Below are 24128 nucleotides of genomic sequence, written 5' to 3'. Positions count from 1 at the left end.
GCTTATATATTCAGAAGCTTGTGGAACATTCATCAGTGACTCAGAGAAGAATAAATGTAATGATACTAAACATTGCATATAACAGGAACACCAAACAACATGGACCAGTGGCAGCCTCTTTTTTACCACCTTGAAAAGTATAAAGCATATTTTATAATGCTCATTTCCTCAGAAAACTGGAATAGTGCTCCAGCTTATTGGTTTCCTAATGTAACAGAATAATGTACCTCACACAGACAGAAACTGCCTATCTCCTATACTGTATGGTAACCCCTTCCGAATTTAATGCTAGACTTAAATTAAGGCAAAAAGATTACATAAAATGAACAGAAAACCCCAATGCTTCTCTTATAGCTAGAATTATACGCTGCTTGACACATTCTCAAGAGCACAAGAGATTAAACAAGGAAGTCCACATTACAACATTGACTAGTAGAGTAATTGAGGTTTGGGACTTAACTTTTTAGTGACAGTTTCCTTATCTGGAAAATGGGCAAATAACAGTATCTACCTCACAGAATTTTTGTGAGGATTAAATGATAAAAATTATGTGAAGGACTTATATAATGCTAAAATGTTAATACATAGGAAATGTTCAATATGTGTTCATTCGTTCATTTAATGTATTACTTGTGGAGTAGGTATGATGTGTCAGGCTGGAGATATATATGTAGCAGTAGACAAAACACAAATATTCCTACCCTCATGGCATTAACATTTCAATGAGGAGAAATAAATAATAAATAAGAAGATTACATTCAATTATAATAGGTGAAATAGAGAAAAGCAAATTGTGGGAGGGGAATAGGGAAGACGGGTTGTGATTTTAAATAGAATGGCTAGGGAAGTCCCAGCCTAGCGAGGTGAGGGAGACTGCCATGAGGATGGCTGTCTGGGAGAAGAGAATTCTAGAGAGAGGAAACTGCAAACCTAAAAGCGAAGAGCTCTATGTGACTATAGGGAGAGAATACCAGTCCATAATCCCTTCTCCAAAATTCTGGAAACAAAACCCTCTGAAGATTCTAGTCATACTTATTCCCTGCCTTCTTTCACCTCCACATCAACCAACGTGACCATGTCTCTCCCTGGAACAGCATTCCATCTCCTTTTCTCTGCCAGGAGCCCCTGCAGGGCTCTGCCATGACACTTTGTGCCTGTACCTCATAGCGGTCACCTCCATCACACCCCAGTGCTATTAAGTGCTTGACTCCTACAGGGACAACTATTATTACTCTTCTATTATTGCTTATCCTGGTCCAACAAGAATGAAAAAAAAAAAAAAAAAAGCTAAAGAACTGTCCTTAGAGGGATGAGGGCAGGATATTAAGACTCCAACAATAACATCTTCCTCAAAGGTAGGATCTCCACCTGAAAGCTGAGCATTTCTATATGTTTGAAGAAAATCTTGGCTGTAATTGTGACATATAAAGAATTTTTATTCTTTTTTTTAAATGTTTTTTAAATTTATTTTGAGAGTGAGAGACATACATAGCACAAGCGGGGGAGGGGCAGAGAAAGAGGGAGACCGAATCAGAAGCAGGCTCCAGGCTCTAAGCTGTCAGTAGAGCCCAATGCTGGGCTCGAACCCGTGAACTGAGAGATCATGACCTGAGCCAAAGTCGGATGCTCAACCAACTGAGCCACCCAGGCCCACAAGAATTTTTTATTCTTAATGGTGAAATAAAATGAATAAGGAAGTAAAATCCTGGGGGGCAGGCGGGTAGATGGAGTGGAGAAGGGAAAGGAATAAACAGAGAGGGAAGGAAGGATGAAGGGCATAATTAAACTATAAAAGAAAAATATAAACAAGTTTCACAGAGACAAACTCAATAGGTATTTCTCTTCCTGTAAGTATTTTGGGGAGTGCAGGGTACCGTGAACTTTTTCCTGTAGTTGTATTTGGAAAGTGATGAGATTTTTAAATATTTAAGATTTTGAATGATACCAAACTTCCCTTTCAAATTAGAAAAAAAAAATCTAATGGTTAGAAAATATGCCTTAAAAAATTGTTTTTAACGAGAAGCTGTCTCATTGGCTTTCATCTGGAAAATAGTTTGAAATTGGCAGTGACTTTTTTTTTTCCTTTTTTTTTTTTTTTTTTTTTTTGAGCAGCTACACGTTAAAGTGTTCAGTCACCTCGAAAACCTCGAGGCAACTGCCGGATGTTCCAAAGTCAAGATCCTCCACAGACAGGAAATGCCTCTGCCAGCTCCAAGGTCACCTCCCGGCAGCCCTCTCCATTGTCTGCACAGATTTGTGTACATCCGACTGAAAGCCAATCAAAGAGCCACCTTAAAAGAAGGGAGTCAGTGAGGGCTTTCTAGTTTTTCTAGCTAACACTTAGTGCCCATTCTGTACCACGTATAACGCTCCCTCTCGGGTGAGCTGCCCACCTCTCTAGGAACTGGGGCTGAGAATTCACATTTCCCAAGGTCCCCAACCAGCAAGAGACGTAGGAGACTTGTCAGCCATACTTCCAGCCCTGCTCTTATCCACCATGGTATAATTTCTGCAATAGGCGTCTCCACAGCCAGATCTGAAGGGGTAGCTGCTGTTCGGAGGACCTTGGATCGATTTTGGTGGGTGGTAGGAATCTCCAAAGTGCTTGTCATTTGGATTCAACAACAATACCAAAAAATGTCTCAAGGGACTGAAATTCGATTAGACAAGTACAGAGTCCAGCTGGAATCTCATGAAACCCCAAGCGACGAAAAGGAAATGTTGGTATAACATCTGATTATTTTTACAAGATACCAAACTCCTAACCATTTAGAAGCATCCTGGGTAACTTTTGGTTCTCCACCTTCTGTCCCGTGTTAGGAGTCACAAAAGCCTCACCTCCAATCACAGATTTAAAGGATCATTGATATTCGATTTTAAAGAAAAATCGAAAGAGTGAGCTTCTGAGTTCATGTCATCTTCCACAAGGCAGTATAACTGGAATGGGAATTTTGGTAAAGACAGTCTGTCCCCAACAAAATGCACTTCCCCAAGTCTGAATACATTTTCTTGAATCTCTACCCTGTCTCCATTAAGTAAAATGAATATTCACAGCAATGAAACCACCACCAAAAAAAAAAAAAAAGTTGTCAGAAATGTTGAAAGAGAATAGGTACTTTCACTATCAGAGATGGTTTCCTCTTTTCCCACAAGATGTTTTATCAGCTTTCACCCTGAGAAAACCATAAAAAGTAAGAAAAAGTAACCTTATGCAATAGTTCTCTAAATAAAATACTACACAGCAGGCTAGTCATCCCTAAAAGGGATGTTGTTTAAAGAGTCAAAGTACATCATCCAACAAAATCAATATCCTATTAAGTTAGAAAGGGTTCTGAATATCAAAGACCGATGAACTGAATAACTTAAAGTATAAGTACATGACCCAGGGGATTAATCACACACTGTCATGGTGAAATTAGGGCAATTCTTCCAATCATTAACGTTTTGCTTACAAAAATGTGGTTTTCTGTTTGTCTTTCTGCTAAATGATAACCGTTTTCAAGTTGAATCTCCTGATAAAAAGAGTTAAAAACAAGACAGGAGTTGTGCTGTAAAGGTCATACATGCTGCTTCAACATGAAATAGCCAAAAGACAAACAAATGAAAAATGCCTGGATTGTAGGAAGAATTTGTAAATATTCATTGGCAATCTACAATGGGGCATTTTGAAAACACGTAATGCCAACCTGTGTCCTGAGAACACTGTATTTCTCCCAGTGAACATGCTCTTGATTCTTAAGAATATGTCTAGATTCAGGAGCACCTGGGTGGCTCAGTCAGTTAAGCATTCAACTTTAGGTCAGGTCATGATCTCACAGTTCATGGGTTCGGCCCCCATATCAGGCTCTCTGCTGGCAGCACAGAGCCTGCTTGGGATTCTCTCTCTCTCTCTCTCTCTCTCTCTCTCTCTCTCTCTCTCAAAAATAAGAATTTTTTTTTAAAGAATATGTTTAGATTCAGAACATGAGTAACTTGATGAGGGTTGGGAATAGCTTTAAACTGGAAAACACCCTGGTTTCATGAACTGTCTACTTTAAAACAAGATTTCACCCTTCAACTTTTCTAGTGCCAATCAATACATAAGCCTGTATTTCTCTGCTTGATCATCATGATACAGTTATTCCCAAAAATAAACATTAACCAGAGGTTATCTCCGGGAGTGAAACACACACGAACTGATTTCAGGATTGCTTTAATACCATATTAGGCCCACAAGCCTCCCGTTTTCCAAAACTCTGATACTGACAGTCCCTTTTTCAAATGAGACTGATTATGATCCTTGAACCTGACATGTAACCTGTCAGGCAGGGTCTGGGAGTTGGGAGCCTGCAGCTGATGGGAAGGGAGACCCTCCAATTAGAGGTCAACTTTGGACCCGAACATTGAGAAGACACAGAGAACAGGGGGAACAATAAAGAGCTTGAAATGAGTTGGTAACTGGGGGGTTGGAAAGGATCACGTGGATCAATTAGACCATCTTCATTCCACAGATGAGAGAACTGAGGCCAAGAACTAAAATTCCAACCCAAATTATTAAATTTCCAGGCCAATTCACACCTCTCTGCTTAAGGAACTGGTACTAATTTTCTCAGAAATGTAAATTCACAGGCAATTCCAGGAGCCTTCCTGAAATCTAAGGAGGGAGAATGTGACAACTCGCTAAAAGGAATGACCTTTTCACTCTGTCTTCACCTGAGTGCTCATGTCTAGGGAACCAGAGCCCTGGTCAGCCATGCCAGGGGTGGAGTCATTCCTTCAGGAGCCCTCAGGAGGCACCCAACTCCAACAACTAGAGGCCTCCATGAAGGCCCAGGCTAGAAGGAAGAGGTTTCTGGGCCTCTCCCCCAACAGGCCTCTCATCATTTTCCTGGAATGTCAGAGACCTGATGGCTCAGGTAGGCAAGCAACTGTATGCAATCCCCAGGCTAGTCAGAAACCTCAGGCCACCCTTCCTCTCAGCCCCACACCCACCCTTACCTGGGCGCTTCCATTCCCCCATCTCACAGTACCCATTCCTCGGCCCTTTGGCCTCCCCTCAGCCATTAGCCTCTTGCTCCCACCGGCCTAGACAAGGCCCTTCTTTCTCCTTCCTCCCTCTCAGCCATCCCCACCTTCTGCTCTCACCCCGACAGAAGTTACTGGAAGGGAAGCAAGTGAGAAAGGAGTGAGGGGGTATAGGTATAAGGGCCCCACCTGCTTCTACACCTTGGAACAGTGGTTCTCAAAACTCAGGCACTCCAACAGCTTTGACACCACCTGAGCCCTTGTTGAAGTGCAAATCCCGCTCCCACCCAGACCTGCCAAATTAGAAACTCTGTCAACGACGGGCCGGCAATGAGTATCAAGAAGTCTGCAGGCGCTTCTGAAGCTCGCTGAAGCTTGAGACCCGAAGTCTCAGCGCAAACTACCTCCCTGCTCTTGCCCGCCAGGCCCTCCCTCCCCCTCCGCGGACCCCCCTTACCCCGGCTCGGCAGCCTCGGGATGACGCAGTGTTGACTCACGCGGGTCAAGGACGGTGGCCCGGGCCAGGCTGGGAGCCGAGGCGAATCAATGGGGTTCGGCGGCCCCGCGCTCAGCCGCGCGGCCGACCTCGGCCCTCGCTCTTCCCGCCACCCGGCACGCCGGGGTTTCCCACCTGCAGCGCTCGGGGGTCCGCGGGCGGGAGCCTCCCCCTGCGGCGACGCACGCACACCGAGCCCCTCCCCCCACCCTCCCCCTTCCTTGGGGAAAGGCCCAAATCTGTTTCCAGGAGCCCACCCACCCGCTGCCTCGCGCAGCCCCGCGCCGAGCCCCGCGAGGCGCTTGCGTTTGTTTCCCTGGAAGTAAGGGAGGTCCGACTAGATCAGTCGTCCCACCGATGGGTTTATTTTATACACAAGTTACTCACTTAAAAAAAACAACAACAACACCACCACCACCACCGTTTTGGCCTTTTTTTTTTTACAGCGAAAAAATTATATATACACACATTATAAACACTGTTTGATATAAAACACAATATCTACAGTCTACTTACAGTTAATCAACTTGCTACTTCTAGTTCGTCTGTGATTAATTTTAGTCACCGACGAGTCAGTTTGTCTGCTTGATTTGTACTGTACTATTCCTTTAACACCTTGGTCATATAGGTACTTAGTGACAGTGCAAAACAACCATTTAAGATTCTTATCAACTATTTCTCTGACAAAAAGAACACACACATCCCCGAGACAGAAGCTCTGAGATCACTTTGGATTTAAGGCAGCAGTATAAGAATGTAATATAAAAGTAAAGAACATTTCCTTTAAAAATATTCCAAGGCTGCCTGAAATGTGGGCCCCTTTTCCAAGGCACACCTCTGGATCTGGGATGCCCTTCTGCTTTTCCATTAAGTAGGATGTAGATACAGATTGTAGAAACGTCATTCAAGAAGATCTTATTAAAATCTTTAAAGTTATAACTTAAAAATTTAACAAAAAATTCAAAAATTACTTTTTATAAATAGAAAAAACAATTTCCTTTTTAAAAAGGGGGTGAATCTAAGCAGTGAAGAGTCCCTTCATCATTCAGCCTAAAATCAGTACATAAACCATTTACGTCAAAATTAAGGTTTCAGTGTAAGTTTGCTGTTTAGCCAGTGCACCAAATATTTTAGGTTTCCAGAATACCAGAAAATTGATTCCCTTTCTCAGAGTTTTCCAGTATCACCTATGGAGATTCTCTGTAGCAAATGTTATTCCCAAATCCAGTTTTCCGAACATGCCAATGTCTACGGTCATCATCCAGCATTAAAATAGCCTTTATCGCCCTCAATGTCCACTTCCTGATCAGAATCCTCTGAAATCTCTGACTCAAGGTCTTCCTGGGAGGCAGGGGAGGGCGAACACTGAGAGCTATCTAGAACACCTTTATTCTGCTCACTGGTCAAGTCTTGCCTTTGGTCACAAGGATTGTCCAAACTTTCCAGTTCTTCTTTTTTATTGCTTTGAGGGTTTTCCTGGATGAAAGGAATGAAAGTGAAATTGGTAGGCTCGTGAAATATGGAGGCATAAGAGACGCAGATCAGAATGTGTTTTCATTCTTTATCGTCTTTAAAATTTTTAGTTTATCTCTTGCTTTCAGCTATAATCTTTTTATTCAGAAAACACATATTTGTGCTTCTGTCTCACTTTAGAATAAAAGTGCCTGTCACATCAGAGAAAGATCATGCTCTTGTGAGAAAAGAACAAGCAGTCACAAATATAACTAAATGGGTTGTGTCAAATGAACACTTAGCTCCAGCCCAGACTCATGGTCTCAAGGTTCTAAGAGTTTAAGGGAGAAGGGAAATCAGATTACTACAGATACACACTATCTTCATTCTTCAAGTATTTTTAAACCTTGCCAATTAACAGGGTCTCTCAGCCATTTAAAAACTATGAATGCTATGTAGTGAATTCAGGAGAAAGTTTCAAAATCATTAGATTGAATCCTTTTTCCTCCATTTTCTGGACTAAATTTATAAACTTATAAATGATACGGAGCAACTTACAAAATCATGGCAAAGGTAAAAATGCAAAACTGAAAGAATGTTGCCAACTGCAAAGGGAGACAATTCACTGCAATTTACTTAAAACCTGGAGAAAATTTCTGGAATATATATTCCCACATATTACATAGGAACCGCTATTTTAAAAATTCCTGGTAAACTGCAGTCAAATCTTTGACCAAGAACCAAATAAGTGAGTGAATTATTAATCCTGTTTGTCTAAAATAGACATAAACACTACAAAGAAATATTATGATATATTGCTATGTTTTTTTTTAAGCAAGACTATAGAATAATATATTCACCAGGCTTGCAACTAAGTAACAAATAGATGCACAGGGTCAGAGATTGAGAGGGAATCTGCAAATTTTTAAATCATGTTAGAATAATGAAATTATGGGATATTTTCTGTTTCAAAGTGTTTTGACACCATCTGATTTTTAATGAAAAAGTTATGACTGCTAAATTTAAAAATGCACACTGCTTTCAATTTCCCCACTCGTATTACTTGTTTCAAAAATATTTTATTTATCCTAAACTGTACATACACTGACAAATGAACAATACAGCAATTGTCAGACAACTATGGAGAAGACCTGCAGATTAGAACATCAAAAACAAATCTTTAGCTTTAAGTCAATAGAGGTTTTTCAAAAACTGAATTAGCCTTTACTTTTTATCGCATATTGCGTAACAAGGTCATTGGAAAAAAAAGACTGTTAGTAAGTTTCAGCTTGTATATTCTCTTACATGTCTTACATTCATTTTAAGAGCTGGCATTAGGTGGGAAATAATTTTAAACTCTTTGATATTTAATTCTTCTAAAAACAGTGCAAACAAGACTGAAAGGTGTTTATTTCCTTATATTTACCCTTGAGCTCTGCCTGGTTTTATTATGGCTGTGTAAATAAAAGAAACAATTTTCTCCCAAAGATAACTGCTTAAGTCATTTACTGTCAATTACTTTATCTTTCCTGCGTTAATTAGATAAACAACATATGGGGTTTATAAAACAATTAGCCCGGAGTTTTACTAGCCAGTGTGTGAAAACCCAAGCATAATTGATATAGGAACTGCATTAGGTGCTTTTAGCATTACTGCCACCTGAGCAACTCATCCTGAATTTCAGCAAGACTATTTGCCTTTTTAATCAAGGTGAAGAGGTTAAATAGTCTCTCAAATGACTTTTGCATACAACCCATAACAGGCTTCGCATTGAGATAACATGATAAAAATATTTATTTCCATAGAAACAACCATGTCGATACCTGTTTTAGTCTTCTCCATTTAGCGCGACGATTCTGGAACCAGGTTTTGACCTACAGGAAAGACAGAAAGAAAACTTGCCACGAACCCAAGGCGCCTGGGGGGTAATGGAGAAGCTGATCCGCGGCTGGAGCAGATCAGCGCTCCTGGCGTTAGATAGCGCGATGAGACCCGCCAGAGCGCAAGGTGGCTCCAAGTCTGTCTTCCGCCCGCGACCCCCAGCCCAGGAATCGGCCCGAGCCCACAGGCGCGCTCACCTGTCTCTCGCTGAGCTGCAGCATCTTGGCCAGACGCTTCCTCTCCGGCGGAGAGAGGTATTTCTGGGTCTCAAACTTCTTCTCCAACTCGATGGTCTGGTCGTTGGAGAACCTCACCTGGCCACCTTTCCTTTTATGCAGAGGCCTCTGCAAGAAAGGGCTCCAGAGCAGAGGTTTGCCTAGGGGAAGAGAGAGAGCCAGAGAGCCTAGGGTTAGTGGGTGACAGCCCTGGAGTGGCCAGGCCCTGGGAGTGACAAAGGGGAGTAGGGGACGCAGGAGAACACTCAACCAGACATGTTCACATATGCCCACCCACCCAAGGACCCAATACGTGCCCACCAAGACACATACATACCCAGATACAGAAACACGCAACGTCACACACACATACGCTGTATATGCATGCAGACGACCCTTGTACACTCACAGACACAAACGGCCATCACACCCATAGCTGGATTCAAGCACAAATCTTTTGACCCCCAAAAGAACACCCACTATAAATTGAGCTTAAAAATAAACCCTCTTGAACGAGTCGCTCTCGAATTTATACACAACTCTTCTCACTTCTAGGCCCTCTCACTTGGTGAGCCGCACTTTCCAAATACCCAGAGTCTGTCTGTGTTGGGAAGGAACCGGGCTGTTACACTACCCAAGGCGTTCCGGCCCGGGGCCGCGGGCAGGAGCCTGCTTGGGAAGCCCTCGGGCCAGGCGCCGACTCTAGGCCGTTCCTGGAGCTTCCAATCCTAGCTCCAGGGCGCAGCGGCCTCCTCTGATTTCACACCCGGCGGCGGGGGCGGCCAGTTAAAGCTACCCCGTGGGCTATGGCAACATTTCCGTCAATGTGTTTCCTGTTGGTCTATCTCGAAAAACCCTTTGCTTCCTCCTGCGCGGTCCCAGCAGTAACCCAAGGAAACCCAGGGCGCGCTCTGTGAAAACGTTCACCCCAGGCCGTGCACGGCTGAGGGTCCCGCTCTGGCCCCAGCAGGTGAAGACAGTCACGCCGGGGGTCACCGCCCGCACCAAACCCTCGAGGCTGGAATCAAAAATACAGTAAAATATTTTTTTAAGTAAAGAACTAAAATATAATCCCCTCCAAATCTGTCTAAAGATGAGAAAGGAGGGTGGAGAGCTGTGCTAGATGCCGCTTCATAAACATGAGGTCATTAAAATGTTAATTAATGAAAATGCTAGTCTGTCTCTAGGGTCCCTACAGAAGCTGCCAATAGCTGAGAGTAAATTTAAAACCCTGGTGGCCCAAGGCAAGGACCCCCCTTTCTTTATTTCCCCCTGGGCTTCAGATGCCAAAGACGCCAAAGGCCACCGGAGTGCGGCTCACCGTGGGCTTATTTCTTAGGCCGCGCACTGACGGGGACAAGCCCCGAAAATACCATATGCCCTAGGTGTCCTCACTGCCTTTCCTACTCCAAAGACCTGTCAGTCAGTCAGTCCGTCCGTCCGTCCGTGGGTCTGCAGGCCTGCCCCCAAACACTGAAAGCTGGCATTGTTGGTTTGGTTTTTGTTTTTTGTTTTTTTTTTTTTTTTTTCCAGATTTTGCTTACGTCAGGCTTCAGACTAGTGCAAAACAGCCTCGGGGAAAAAAAAAGGAAGCAACTGGTTATTTTAGCTGCCATAAAGTCACATCCCACACAGAGGAAATGAACAATATCAGAAAAACGGATCCCGGCTATCAGAAGTCGAGTGTTTCCTGAATTTGTCTGTATTGAGGATGTCGATAAAATAATCAGCAGCGTGCACTACTCCGGGGGAAGGGTCTGCTTCATGCAGCCAGGAAAACACTTAACAGCTTCTGAAACCAGATTTACTCCTATCGAGAACTCAAGATTTCCTGTATGAACGGAAAGGGTCAGGCTCTTTCACTGCACAAGCTTGTTGAACCAGGTCCAGCCTCGTAACCACCGGGCCCGGCAGCTATCCCTGCCCCATAGGGCCCGCCCGGGGCGCCTTGGCACTCCCTTCCCGGTCCCTCCAGCTAAGGGGACCCCACCCCGAGCGACACACGCGCCCCAAGACTGCCTTCGGCCACAAGCCCCCGTGGCAGCGCCAGAGGTCTCGCCCGGGCCCGCGCGCCCCGACGCCTGCAAGGTGCAGGAAAACCAATCTGAGTCATGGTGCGGTCAGCCCGGCCGCGCGCCACTGGGGCCCGCGCCTCCTGTCCCCGCGCGCGCCCGAGAGCCGCTTTTCGATCGCTTTTGCCACAACTTTCTATTGCCTCCCACTCCGCCCCCGCCGCCTCCTGGACGCTGCCACCTGCCGGGTGGCGCCTTCCTCGCCGCCGCCGCGGCTCGGCCCCGCCATGACCCGGGCCGCCTTACCCAGGGGGTCGTGGCGGAACAGGGCGTGCGTGTAGTCGTTCACCGTCCGCGGGAAGGGGTACAGAGGGCCCCCGAAGCCGCTGGATCCGTAGGCGGCGGCCAGCGCGGCAGCGGAGTGGTGCGAGAAGGCGGGGTGGATCGGCGTGGGCTCGTACACCGGGGTCCGGTAGGAGGACACGAGGCTGGTGAAGGAGGAGTTGGGGGACGGCAGCGTGGGGGCGGGGGTGGGCGCGGCGGGCCCGCGGCCCAGGATGTCCTCGATGTAGAACGGCGTCGGGTGCGCCGGCTGCAGCAGCGGCGTGGGCGCGTACAGCGGCACCCCCACGGCACCCGCCGCCGCCGGCCCGGGGTGTGGGTACTGCATGGCTCCGCTGCGCTCCGGCCCCTCGGAGAGCTGGCGGCCCGCGCCGCGGCGCTACATTTATCCGCGCTCCGCGCTCCCGGCGATAGGCTCTGCCGCCCACGGGGTGGGGCCGCGCTCTCTGGCCCCTTCCTGCCGCCCGGCCCTGCGGCCAATGGCGCGGAGCCCCGGGAGCCGCCTCCCGCCCCCACCCTTGGCCCGCCCCCGCCGGCCGAGCTCCCCGCCCCCCGGGACGCGCTCGCTTGCAGCCTTTTAGGACCCTGCGCCCCGGTTCCCGGCTGGCCGCCGCCGTCACTCGGGGTTCCAGGCACCCTGGTCCGGGAAGCCCTCGAAGGAAGCCCAGGGCCATGTCCGTCGTGGGAAGACACGAGGAAAATAGCGCCTGGAACACACGGACCCAAGTGGTCCCAGCCCCTGCCGGGAGGCAATTCTGCCGAAACTCGGGGAGCACTGGTCCAGGACCGGGCCCAGGGTGACAGGGGCCTGTCCCAGGCACGGAGCAGCTGGACTCGAGCCTGGCAGGCGTAGAGGCCGCTGGCAGAGCCGCGCCTTCGCAGGCCTGAGAGTACTGTCCCCGTCGGCGCGCTCGCTGGAGTAACGGTGGCACTGGCTGTTGCCCGGGGCGTCTCCGGAGCACGTATTGGGAGAGTGCCCTGAATTCCTGGGGCAGCCCCAAGGACAGAAATCCAGCCCTTAGCTGCGTCCTATTTGGGGTAAGGACGACTAGACTTCAGGGGCTCCGGGCTCGTGGCGGCTCCAGCCCCTTTCATTTGTGGGCCCCCGCACTCAGCCACTTCCGTGAGGACGCTCGCAGAAGCCGCTTCGGGGAGGAATCAAGGGAAGGCCTGGGTCTTACGGCGCCAGGTAGAATTTGTGCAGTCTTCTCCGATCCAGTGGGGTTGCTCTGTGTCCCCTATCCCCGGGTCCTGGGGTCGCAGCTGCGCGCAGCACTGCTTTCCAGTTTTGCACGTGTTTTCTATTGAATCCGTGGCTCTACCCCTTGTGGCCTCGGCTCTGTGCAGCTCCACTCGCCTGCGGGGCAAGGGGGCATTTTCTTGATTGACGCCCTCCTGCGGTCGTCACACCTCGCGGTGAGCAGTTTCTGCTAAGGTCCTCCGTTAATCGTGGAGATGCAGATTGCCCAGCTTTTTCTGTTGAGATTTTTTATTTACATCTTGAACTATTTTCCGACTACAGCGAGGTGGCAGACGAAGGAAGAGTGGATTGGCGTCTGGTTGAGCCGAGTTCGAGTTTCACTGCGCACATTTCTGTTGAGCAATTAGTGTGTGTCAGCAGTGAACAAGACAGATGTAGTTTCTGTCCTGACGGAGGCGAGAAACAAACTTTAATGCAATGGCTTATGTGTGTGCTAGGAAGGAGAAGTACATAGTGATCTGAAACCTTACAACGGAGGGACATCACCTAGTTGGGAGAGGGGGTGTGTTAAGGGAAGGAGAGTGTTCTCCAAGGAAGTGATGTTTGCAAAGTGAGTAGTTGTCAAAGAACCTAGGGAGGGACGAATATTCCAAGTTGAAGGAGTAGCATGTGAGTGTGGTCAATGAAACTTTGGTCATTTTCCCTGAGCTTTTCTGAAACATTTGGAACTTAGCCTAAAGGCTCCTAATCTTTTGGGGGTGGAGTCATAGGCAACTTTGAGAATCTGATGACAGGCAAAAGCTACAAGCACAGACAGACCCAGTGAGCGTAACATGCTATCATTTGAGTTAAAACATTAGGAGAGGGCAAGGATATTTATCTGTGCCTTTGCTCTAGTATGTGAACTATCTCTGGGAGAATACACAAAAAACTAGTAACATCGGCTGTCTAGGAAGAGAGAGGTGGATTTGAAGGAAGAACATGCTATATACTTGGAATATTGGGAGAACTGAACCATGCGGATGTGTGACCTATTCACAGAATAAGTAGATCCTTGAAGAAATGGCTGATTCTAGGTCTGGGGCAGGAAAAGTACAAGGTAAGCCCAAGGCACCTTGTGCTAGAAACCACAGAAAGGAGACAGACCGCCTTGATGAGTCTCCCATTGGCCAAATTTGGGGTGGTTTAAGCATCAAAAATACATTTTGGATTATAACACATTGAATATAACAGTTCAAAGTATCACTCTCTGTAGTGATACTCAGAGAGAGAGGGATGGTGAATGGTAAAGCTGAAAGGATGCCAGCTAACAAATGTAAAACAAAAAGCTTGATAAAATCAAACATGTAATCATTCATTCAAGAAAGAATCATCTTTAGGGATGCCTGGGTGGCCCAGTGGGTTAGATCCACTGTGGATTTCAGCTCAGGTCACAACCTCACAGTTGCTGAGGATCAAGCCCACCTTGAGCTCTAAGCTTGGTGCTGACAGTGTGGCGCCTGCTTGGGACTCTCTCTCTCCCTCTCTGTCTCTCCCCCACTCATGTGCATGCTTGCTCTCTCTCAAATAAACAAAACTTAAAAAAAAAAAGAAGTATCATCTCTCAAAGTAAATAAATAAAACTAAAAGAAAGAAATATCTTTGGACCAGAGCCATGGAGTGAAACATCATGGAGAGTGAGGATTTTTACATCTCAGGGTATCACACCAATTGATTGGATTCTAGATTAAAGGGGGAAAAAGGCTATAAAAGACATTTTGGGAGCAATAGGGAAAAAGCGAAAATGAATTGTACACTAGATGACATTAGTAAATTAATGTTTATTGTGTTATGTGTGATATTGGTATTGTGGGTAAAATATCCTTATTCTTGGGAGGGGCAGGCTAAAGTATTTAGGTGTGAAGCGTCATGACATCTGCAACTTTCAAGTAGTTCAATACACCCAAAACATACATGCACATACACACACATATAAACAGGGTGATAAAGCAAAGTAGAAAGTTCTTCATTGGTGAATTTAGTTGAAGCTTATACTAATGTCCATTGAACTAGTTTCAGCTTCTCTGTAGATTTGAAAGTTTCCAATATAAAACTTTTTAAAGTATGATTTCAGATGTTAAAAAATGAAAGCAGTCTCATTTTTTGAAGGTAAAAATTATTTAAATTGTTTGTTAAGTCTGCATACAAGTTGCCCCTGGAAACTATCCATGGAGGGCTGTTTGAGAATCATCGGTCCCTCTGTGGTCCGTTCGGATGTTGTGCCCATTCCCCCAGTTATTATTCTCACCGCATGGCTTGATGGAGAATTCAGGCAAGTGTGCTCTTCTGTGTACCAAGGACAGAGACAGGATTTGGGGACAAAGAAAGGACAATTATTAGCTGAAGCTCAAGGGTGCCTTCAAAAGTTATGTTTGGGTCTTCAAAGATTGGGACCCCAAAGAACTAACCAGGTAACTGATTATTGTCTACTCACAACATATTTCTCCCTTGTCTTTGTTTTTCTTTTCCTGCCCCTTCCACCCAGCAAGCAATTGAGATGATTACTCTAATTTATGCAATGCCTTTACAGTAAATCACTAGCCAGCCGTCATTCTCCATCTTCAAAAATTGTATGAGTTTATAGTTTATTCTGTGCGTGACATAGCAGCCAGCCAAAACGATGTAAATCTACAAACCTTCCAAAAATAAATACTAACATGCTAGGAAAATAATCACTGCTATAGGAAGAGGAAGCATCATCCCTTTCTTTGATTTAGCCACAGACCCTGTGAGGTAGATGGAGATCTTAAAAGGCATTGATATAACATTCCAACTCCGCTACATAATGCTCACCAGCAAATTGAATTACTTAATTCTGTTAAGCTATATAACACTACCTCTTCTAAATCCAGTCGTCAGATCCATGTTCATTTTGCTATGGTTAAAAAAAAAAAATTACAACCACATTTGTGAATGTCACATTTATTGAACTACATAATTTTTAATATCACTTGTGTAGGTTTTATAGTTTGTTTTATTGTTTTAAAAGTCATTTGGGGCTCTAAAAGAACTAGATTTTTCCGAATTTGTCCTTATAATTTTTTTTTCACACAGTCAGAACTAATAAAACAAAACTGTTATAGCTATTTAATTCAAAATCTCTTGGAGTTTCAATATTTTTTCTCTGCTGGATACTAAAACCAATAAAGCTACATGAGATTTTAATTATATTCTGAATTAAACAAGACCCTCTCCAAAAATTTGGCACCATTTATTTTAGTCACTGCTATTATAAAAGAGACCAAACTTTGTAGGAAGGGAAGGTGGGTCTCACCTCTAATTTATCTAGTAAAAACTTAGGTAATTCTTTTTTCCAACTTCTTTTGTTTTTAAAAGATATTTAGTAAGTGAATTAAGAGAAATAAACTTTACAAATAAGCAAGTGCAACTTATTTTCAATTATTACACATAAAGGTCAAACTTCAAATTAGCTACAGCTTGAAAGCATGTATGGATTTTATGATAGCAATTTGGTCCCCTTTTTAAGTTTTTTTATTTATTTGGGGGTGGGGGGGAAGAACTGAGAGAGAGGGAGTGAGAGGATCTCCAGCAGATTCCCTGCTATCAGCATGGAACCCAACCATGGGGCTCGATCCCATAAACTGTGAGATTATGACCTGAGCCGAAATCAAGAGTCAGATGCATAACTGACTGAGCCACAATTTGGTTCTATTTTTACTTACACTGAAAGTTTTATTACCTTCAAGTGCTGGAATGACTAAATCATTTATTAAATCACATATCAAATCATTGTATTATTACATTTAATTAAAACTTGACCGTGCTTGCTTCGGCAGCACATATACTAAAAACTTGACAAAATCTAATTACTTAGTGTTTTAAGGCTTTACTAACTTGCAGAATACTAATGTGATTAGATACAAATGTCTCATCTGCATCATGGATGGGATCAGAGCTCTGGAACACATGGGCAGTAATCACCATGATATCGACCCAGTGATGTCTATATTTCACATATTATACCGTACTTAGCACTGTAATGTGGATGTACTGATCAAGAATGGTTTGATGAAGCTTATGCTGTTTATTTGCTCAGTTAAAAAAGTGATGAAGCACTCAATAATAAAATAATAAAAAGATAAACCCATTTTTTTAAATGCAAAAGATCTGAATAGACATTTCTCCAAAGAAGATATACAAATGGCCAATAAGCACATGAAAAACTATTCTATGTCAGTACTTATCAGGGATATACAAATCAAAACCACAATAAGGTGCTACTTCATACCCATCAGGGTAGCTATAATAATTTTTTTTTAATCAAAAAATAGCAAATGTTGGCAAGGTTGTGGAGATGCAGAATCCTCAGACATTGCTAGGGGAAATGTAAAATGAAGCAGCTCCTTTGGAAAACAATCTGACAGTGTCTGAAAAGTTTATAAATCTTTTATTATTTCTTCTTTTGTGAGGGGGGGGGGGAAGAATCCTAAGCAGGCTCCATGCTCAGTGCAGAGCTCCATGTAATGCTCAATCCCAGGACCCTGGTATCACAACCTGAGCTGAAACCAAGAGCCACCCAAAAAAAAAAGTTTAAAAATAAAGTTACCGTATGATCCAGTGATTCCACTCCTAGACACATACCCAAGAAATGAAAATATATGTCTGCACAAAAACTTGTACACAAATGTTCATAGCGGGATTATAATACCCAAAAAGTGGAAACAACCCAAATGTCCATCAACCTACGAATGGGTAAATAAAACATGGTGCATCCTAGCAATGGAATAATATTTGGCAATAAAAATGAATGAAGTACTAGTGATACATGCTGCAACACGGATGACCTTTGTAAACACTTTCCCTGTCATGCGACTTTATTAACTGATATTTTTACCAGTGTTATTGAGAAACGGTTGACATACATCAATTGTATAAGTTTAAGACATACAGCATGATGATTTGATAAACATATATTGTGAAATGGTTACCACAATAGGTTCAGGGAACATCAATCTTCTCATATGGGTACAATAAAAAGAAAAGAAGAAAATATTCCCCTTGTGATGAAAACTCTTAAGATTTACCCCCTTAACGACTTGCTATATCATACAGTATTGTTAGCTATAGTCATCATGATGTACATTGCATTCCTAGCACCTATTTATTTTATTTTTTAATTTACATCCAAGTTGGTTAGCATATAGTGCAATAATGATTTCAGGAGTAGAATCCAGTGATTCATCCCCTACATATAATACCCAGTGCTCATTGCAACAAGTGCCCTCCTTAATGCCCCTCGCCCACTGAGCTAATCCCCCCACCGAAAACCCCTCCAGCAATCCTCTGTTTGTTCTCTGTATTTAAGAGTCTCTTATGTTTTGTCCCCCTCCCTTGTTTTATATTATTTTTGCTTCCCTTCCCTTATGTTCATCTGTTTTGTATCTTAAATTCCTCATATGAGTGAAGCCATATGATATTTGTCTTTCTCTGACTAATTTCTCTTAGCATTATACACTCTAGTTCCAGCGAGTACTTATTTATCTTGTAAGTAGGATTTTGTACCTTTTAAACATCTTCCTCCAATTCCCTCTCCCCCCACCCCCTACGTCTGATAGACACAAGTCTGATCTCTTTCTCTTAGAGTTGTTTTTGGGGTTTTTTGTTTAGATTCAACATGTACGTGGGATCATGCAATATTTCTCTTTCCTTGTCAGACTTATTTCACTTAGCATAATGCCTCCAAGGTCCACTCATCTTGTCACAAAACTACGATTTCCTTTTTTTTTTTTAACATTTGTTTATTTTTGAGAGACAGAGAGAGAGCACAAGCAGGGGAGGGGCAGAGAGAGAGGGAGACACAGAATCTGAAGCAGGCTCCAGGCTCTGAACTGTCAGCACAGATCCTGATGCAGGGCTCGAACCCATGAACTGCGAGATCATGACCTGAGCCAAAGTTGGAGGCTTAATCAACTGAGCCACTCAGGCGCCTCTCGATTTCCTTATTTTTTTTTTGGTAGCTGCATAATATTCCATATATTTATATATTCATCCTTTGATGGACACGTAAGTTGTTTCCATGTCTTGGCTATTGTAAATAATGCTGCTAGGAACATCATGAGGGTGCAGACATCTTTTTCGGTTAGGGTTTTTGTTATCTTTGGATATATCCCAGAAGTGGAATTGCTGGATCATATGGTAGTTCTATTTTAAATTTTTAAAGGATCCTTCATACTGTTTTCCATAGTAGCTGCACCAATCTGCATTCCCACCAATAGTGCACAAGGGTTCCCTTTTCTCCATATTTATGCCAACATTTGTTGTCTCTTCTCTTTTTTATGATGGTCGTTCTAACAGGCATGAGGTGATAATCCCACTGTGGTTTTAATTTGCATTCTCCTAATGACGTTGAGCACCTTCTCCTGTACTGGTTTTTGAGGGTTTTTTTTTTTAAGTTTATTTATTTATTTTGAGAGAGAGAGTGTGTGGAAGAGGGGTAGAGAGAGGGAGAGAATCTCAAACAGGTTACAAGCTGTCACAGCAGAGCTGGACTCAGGGCTTGAACTAATGATCTGCAAGATCATGACCTGAGCTGAAATCAAGAGTCAGACACTTACTGGGGTGTCTGGGGGGCTCAGTTGGTTAAGCATCTGACTTCAGCTCAGGTGATGATCTCATGGTTCATGGGCTCGAGCCCCACGTTGGGGGTCTGTGCTGAAAGTTCAGAGCCTGGAGCCTGATTTGGACTCTGTCTCCTCTCTCTCTGCCCCTCCCCTGCTCATGCTCTGTCTCTCTATCTCTCAAAAATAAAAAAACATTAAAAAAAAAAAAAAGTCAAACACTTAACCAACTAAGCCACCCAGGCACCCCTCATGCACTGTTATCCTTTCATGAATCTTCTTTGTAGAAATGTCTTTTCAGGATCTCTGCTCATTTTTAAAGTGGGTTATTTGTTTCGTTATTGAATTGTATGAATTCTTTCTATGTTTTTGATATTAACCCTAATCAGATATATGATTTGCAAACATACTTTTCCCATTCCACAAAGTGTGCTTTCACTTTGTTAATAATTTATTTTGCTTTTTAGTTTGATGTAGTCCTACTTGTTTATTTTTTATTTTGTTTCTTTGCACTTTGCTATGTGAAAGAAGCCAGACACAAACATCCCTGATGAACATAGATGCAAAAATCCTCAACAAAATACCAGCAAACCAAATTCAACAATACATTTAAAATATCATTCACCATGATCAAGTACAATTTATTGTAATATATTGCAAACATGGTTCAATATTCGCATATCAACAGGATACATCACTTCAAAAAGAAAAAGGATAAGAATCATATGATCATTTCAATAGATGTAAAAAAAGCATTTGACAAAGAACAACATCCATTCATGACAAAAATTCTCAACAAAGTAGGCTTAGAGGAAACATACCTCAACATAATAAAAGCCTTATATGAAAAACCCACAACTAACATCATCCTCAATGGGGAAAAACTGAGAGCATTTCCCCTAAGATTAGGAACAAGACAAAGATGTTCACTCTCACCACTTTTATCCAATGTAGTAATGGAAGTCCTAGCCACAGCAATCAGACAAAAACAAAAATAAACTTTTGGGACTACAAAAGCTTCTGCACAGCAAAGGCAATAACAAAACTAAAAAGCAACTTATGGAATGGCTGAAGATATGTTTTTTAAATGTTTATTTATTTTGAGAGTGCACACAGGTGTGTGAGAGCAGGGGGAGGAGGAGAGAAAAGGAGAGAGAGAATCACAAGCAAGCTCCATGTTGCCAGTACAGAGCCCAACATGGAGCTTGATGTCACAAACCATAAGATCATGACCTGAGCCAAAACCAAGAGTCAGGTGTGTAACCAACTGAGCCACCCAGGTGCCCCTGAGTGAAGGTATTTGTAAAATGATGTATCCGGTAAAGATTTAGTATCCAAAATATATAAAGAACTTATAAAACTCAACACCCAAAACTAAGTAATCCAATTTAAAAATGGGCAGAAGTCGGGGCATCTGAGTGGCTCAGTTGGTTGGGCATCTGACTCTGGCTTAGGTCATGATCTCGTGGTTTATGAGTTTGAGCCCCACATTGGGCTCTCTGCTGTCAGCACAGAGCCTGCTTTGGATTCTCTGTCCCCCTCTCTCTGCCCCTCCCCTGCTCAAGCTCTATCTCAAAAACAAATAAAACATTTTTTTTTTAATTTTAATAAAAAAAAAGAAACCAAACAAATGAGCAAAGGGGAATAAAAAGAGAGAGATAAACCAAGAAATAGACTTTTTGAAAAGAGAGAGAGAAAGCATGAACTGGGGAGGGGCAGAGGGAAAGGAAGAGAGAATCCTAAGCAGGCTCCACGTCCAGGGCCAAGCCCGATGTGGGGCTCTATCCCATGACCATGAGATCATGACCTAAGCAGAAATCGTGAGTCAGAGGCTCAACCGATTGAGCCACCCAAAGTGCCCCAAGAAACAGACTTTTAATTATAGAGAACAAACTGATGGTTACCAAAGGGGGGGGGGGGGGGTTATGAGGATTAAATAGTACACTTATGATGAGCACAGAGTAATGAATAGAATTGTTGAATCACTATATTGTACACCTGAAACTAATATAGCACTGTATGTTAACTATACTGGAATTAAAATTAAAAACTTTAAAAAATTAAAAAAATAGAAAACAAGGAAAAAGAATTTTCAGAGGGAATGAGGATAAGAGCAGGAATCATAGCAATTGCTATGGAGTTTCTGTGGTGGCAGTAGCTGTGAAATGACAGGAGTCAGAATGAAAAGCAGCATCTTCTATGCACGGTGACTTGTGGCACTGAGCCATAGTTTGGCACCCTTCTCTTTCATGGTCTTGGGAGCAATGATTGTGGAAAAGAAGCAGAAGGGTGTCACACGTGGAGGTGATAGAAGGCCAGCCACAAAATGAGTATCCTCTCATTGTTTTCTACCTTATTATACCTCCAAGGCTGAAAGTCTAGAACGCTTTTGCTACATTTTGATAGTCCAGCAGATAGATAATAGCTCCATTTTATAGATGAGAAGTAGGCTTAGAGAAGGTAAACAATTTGTACAAAGGCACAGAGCTAATAAACAAAGCAAGGATTTAATCTCAGATATGATTCTTTTTTTTTAATGATTATTTATTTTGATAGAGAGAGAGAACAAGCAGGGGAGGGGCAGAGAGGGAGGGAAAGAGAACTCCAAGCAGGCTCTGCCCTGTCAGCACAGAGCCCGACGTGGAGCTCCATCTCACATGAGATCATGACCTGAGGTGAAATCAAGAGCTGGAGGCTTAACGGACTGAGCCACCTAGGCACCCCTCAGATACGATTCTTCTTTTTTTTCTTTTTTTTTAAGTTGATTTACTTATTTTGAGAGAGAAAGAGAGACAGACAGAGCAAGTGCTGAAGAGGCAGAGAGAGAGGGAGAGAGAATCCTAAGCAGACTCTGCACCATCAGTTCGGAGCCCAATGTGGGGCTCAAACTGATGAACCATGAGATCATGATCTGAGCTGAAGTCAGACACTTAACTGACTGAGCCACCCAGGTGCCCCCCCTCAGATATGATTCTTAAACAAGAATTTTCTGTGATAAGCAATGGTAATGTATACCAGTACTATTTTTTTTTAAGTTTATTTATTTGAGTGAGGGACAAAGAGAGAGGAGAGAGAATGCCAAGCAGGCTCCGGGCTGTCAGCACTGAGTCTCACGTGGAGCTCGATCTCACGAACTCTGAGATCATGACCTGAGCCAAAATCAAGAATCCCGATGCTTAACCAACTGAGCCACCCAGGCGCCCCAATAATTGCACTGTTATTTCAAGCTCCATATATTTCAAATATTTCAATTATAGTTTAATTATCCAATATTTTATTTTAAAATAAGTCATAGGCACTTCTTACATAAAGGATAGGAAATAGGCTTATTATTTGTCGTTACCAAAAATTCAGGAAAAGATTATTAGGCTTATCGATTCTATTCCCATTGATAAAAAGAAAAATCAGGGTGATTCTAAAAGGGTAGCTTTTGTTTTCACTATCCTAGTTTTGAGTTATCCAACCAAGTGATATATAATTCAGTGAGAAAATAACAAAAGAGATTTAAAATTTTTCTTTAATGTTTATTTATTCTTTTTTTTTTTAATTTTTTTTAACGTTTATTTATTTTTGAGACAGAGAGAGACAGAGCATGAACGGGGGAGGGTCAGAGAGAGAGGGAGACACAGAATCAGAAGCAGGCTCCAGGCTCTGAGCTGTCAGCACAGAGCCCGACGCAGGGCTCGAACTCACGGACCGTGAGATCATGACCTGAGCCGAAGTCGGCCGCTTAACCGACTGAGCCACCCAGGCGCCCCAATGTTTATTTTTTCTTGAGAAGAGACAGAGTGTGAACAGGGGAGGGGCAGAGAGAGAGGGAGACAAAATCTGAAGTAGGTTCCAGCCTCTGAGCTGTCAGCACAGAGCCCAACGTGGGGCTCGAACCCATGAACTGTGAGATCATGACCTGAGCTGAAGTCGGATGCTTAACCAACTGAGGCACCCAGGCGCCCCAACAAAAGACATTTAAAATAATATTTTTAATAGAATATCTATGAAGTGTTTTCATGTTTTTCTCTTCTTTCTCTTCCTCTTTGGGAGAAAATGTCCCAAGGGACATCTGCTACGGATACTCCTGCTGACCAAAAGTCACTTACTTCATCAGACAATATGCCAAGCCTAGGTATGGCAACAAGGTTTTAAATTTCCTTCAAAACAAAAGCTTTTGAATAAGGGGGTCAGATTAAACCTAAGGAGATATCAGATTAAATTCTTATTTTCCTCGGTCTCTTCAGGTTCACATTGGGGAAGTATCTTGAAGGCATAGAAGGCGACCAGAAAGACTAGAAAAGACTTTTGGCTGCCAAGGGGCAAAAAGAAATGGTAAGTAAACATACAACAATTTTGTTTAATAAGAATAGAATAGGAACAAAATAAGCACACATTTGAAAAGGAGATCTCAGGGCACCTGGGTGGCTCAGTCGGTTAAGTGGCCGACTTCAGCTCGGGTCATGATTTCGCGGTCTGCGAGTTCGAGCCCCCCATCGGGCTCTGTGCTGACAGCTCAGAGCCTGGAGCCTGTTTCAGATTCTGTGTCTCCCTCTCTCTGACCCTCCCCCGTTTGTGCTCTGTCTCTCTCTGTCTCAAAAATAAATAAACGTTGGGGCGCCTGGGTGGCGCAGTCGGTTAAGCATCCGACTTCAGCCAGGTCACGATCTCGCGGTCCGTGAGTTCGAGCCCCGCGTCAGGCTCTGGGCTGATGGCTCGGAGCCTGGAGCCTGTTTCCGATTCTGTGTCTCCCTCTCTCTCTGCCTCTCCCCCGTTCATGCTATGTCTCTCTCTGTCCCAAAAATAAATAAAAAACGTTGAAAAAAAAAAATTTTTTTAAAAATTAAAAAAATAAAAAAATAAATAAATAAAATAAAAAAAAATAAAAAAAATAAAAATAAATAAATAAATAAACGTTAA

At 43.4% G+C, this 24128-nt stretch overlaps 1 protein-coding gene across 1 annotated transcript; it reads right to left on the bottom strand.

Annotated features, from left to right (window-relative positions):
- Positions 1-5845: 5845 nt before the first annotated feature.
- HHEX (hematopoietically expressed homeobox) lies at positions 5846-11834 on the bottom strand. Its single transcript, XM_058697183.1, has 4 exons — positions 11367-11834; positions 9031-9209; positions 8776-8826; positions 5846-6976 (listed from the first exon to the last, which is right to left on the bottom strand). Exons 1-4 carry the CDS (start codon positions 11728-11730, stop codon positions 6758-6760), a joined length of 813 nt encoding a protein of 270 aa, XP_058553166.1. The 5' UTR covers positions 11731-11834; the 3' UTR covers positions 5846-6757.
- Between the last annotated feature and the right edge of the window lie 12294 nt (positions 11835-24128).

The sequence above is a fragment of the Neofelis nebulosa genome, chromosome 13 (genome assembly GCF_028018385.1).
Source record: "Neofelis nebulosa isolate mNeoNeb1 chromosome 13, mNeoNeb1.pri, whole genome shotgun sequence".
Classification (NCBI taxonomy): Eukaryota; Metazoa; Chordata; class Mammalia; order Carnivora; family Felidae; genus Neofelis; species Neofelis nebulosa.
Note: the sequence above shows the minus strand (reverse complement) of the source record. Positions and strands in the feature narration are given on the sequence as shown.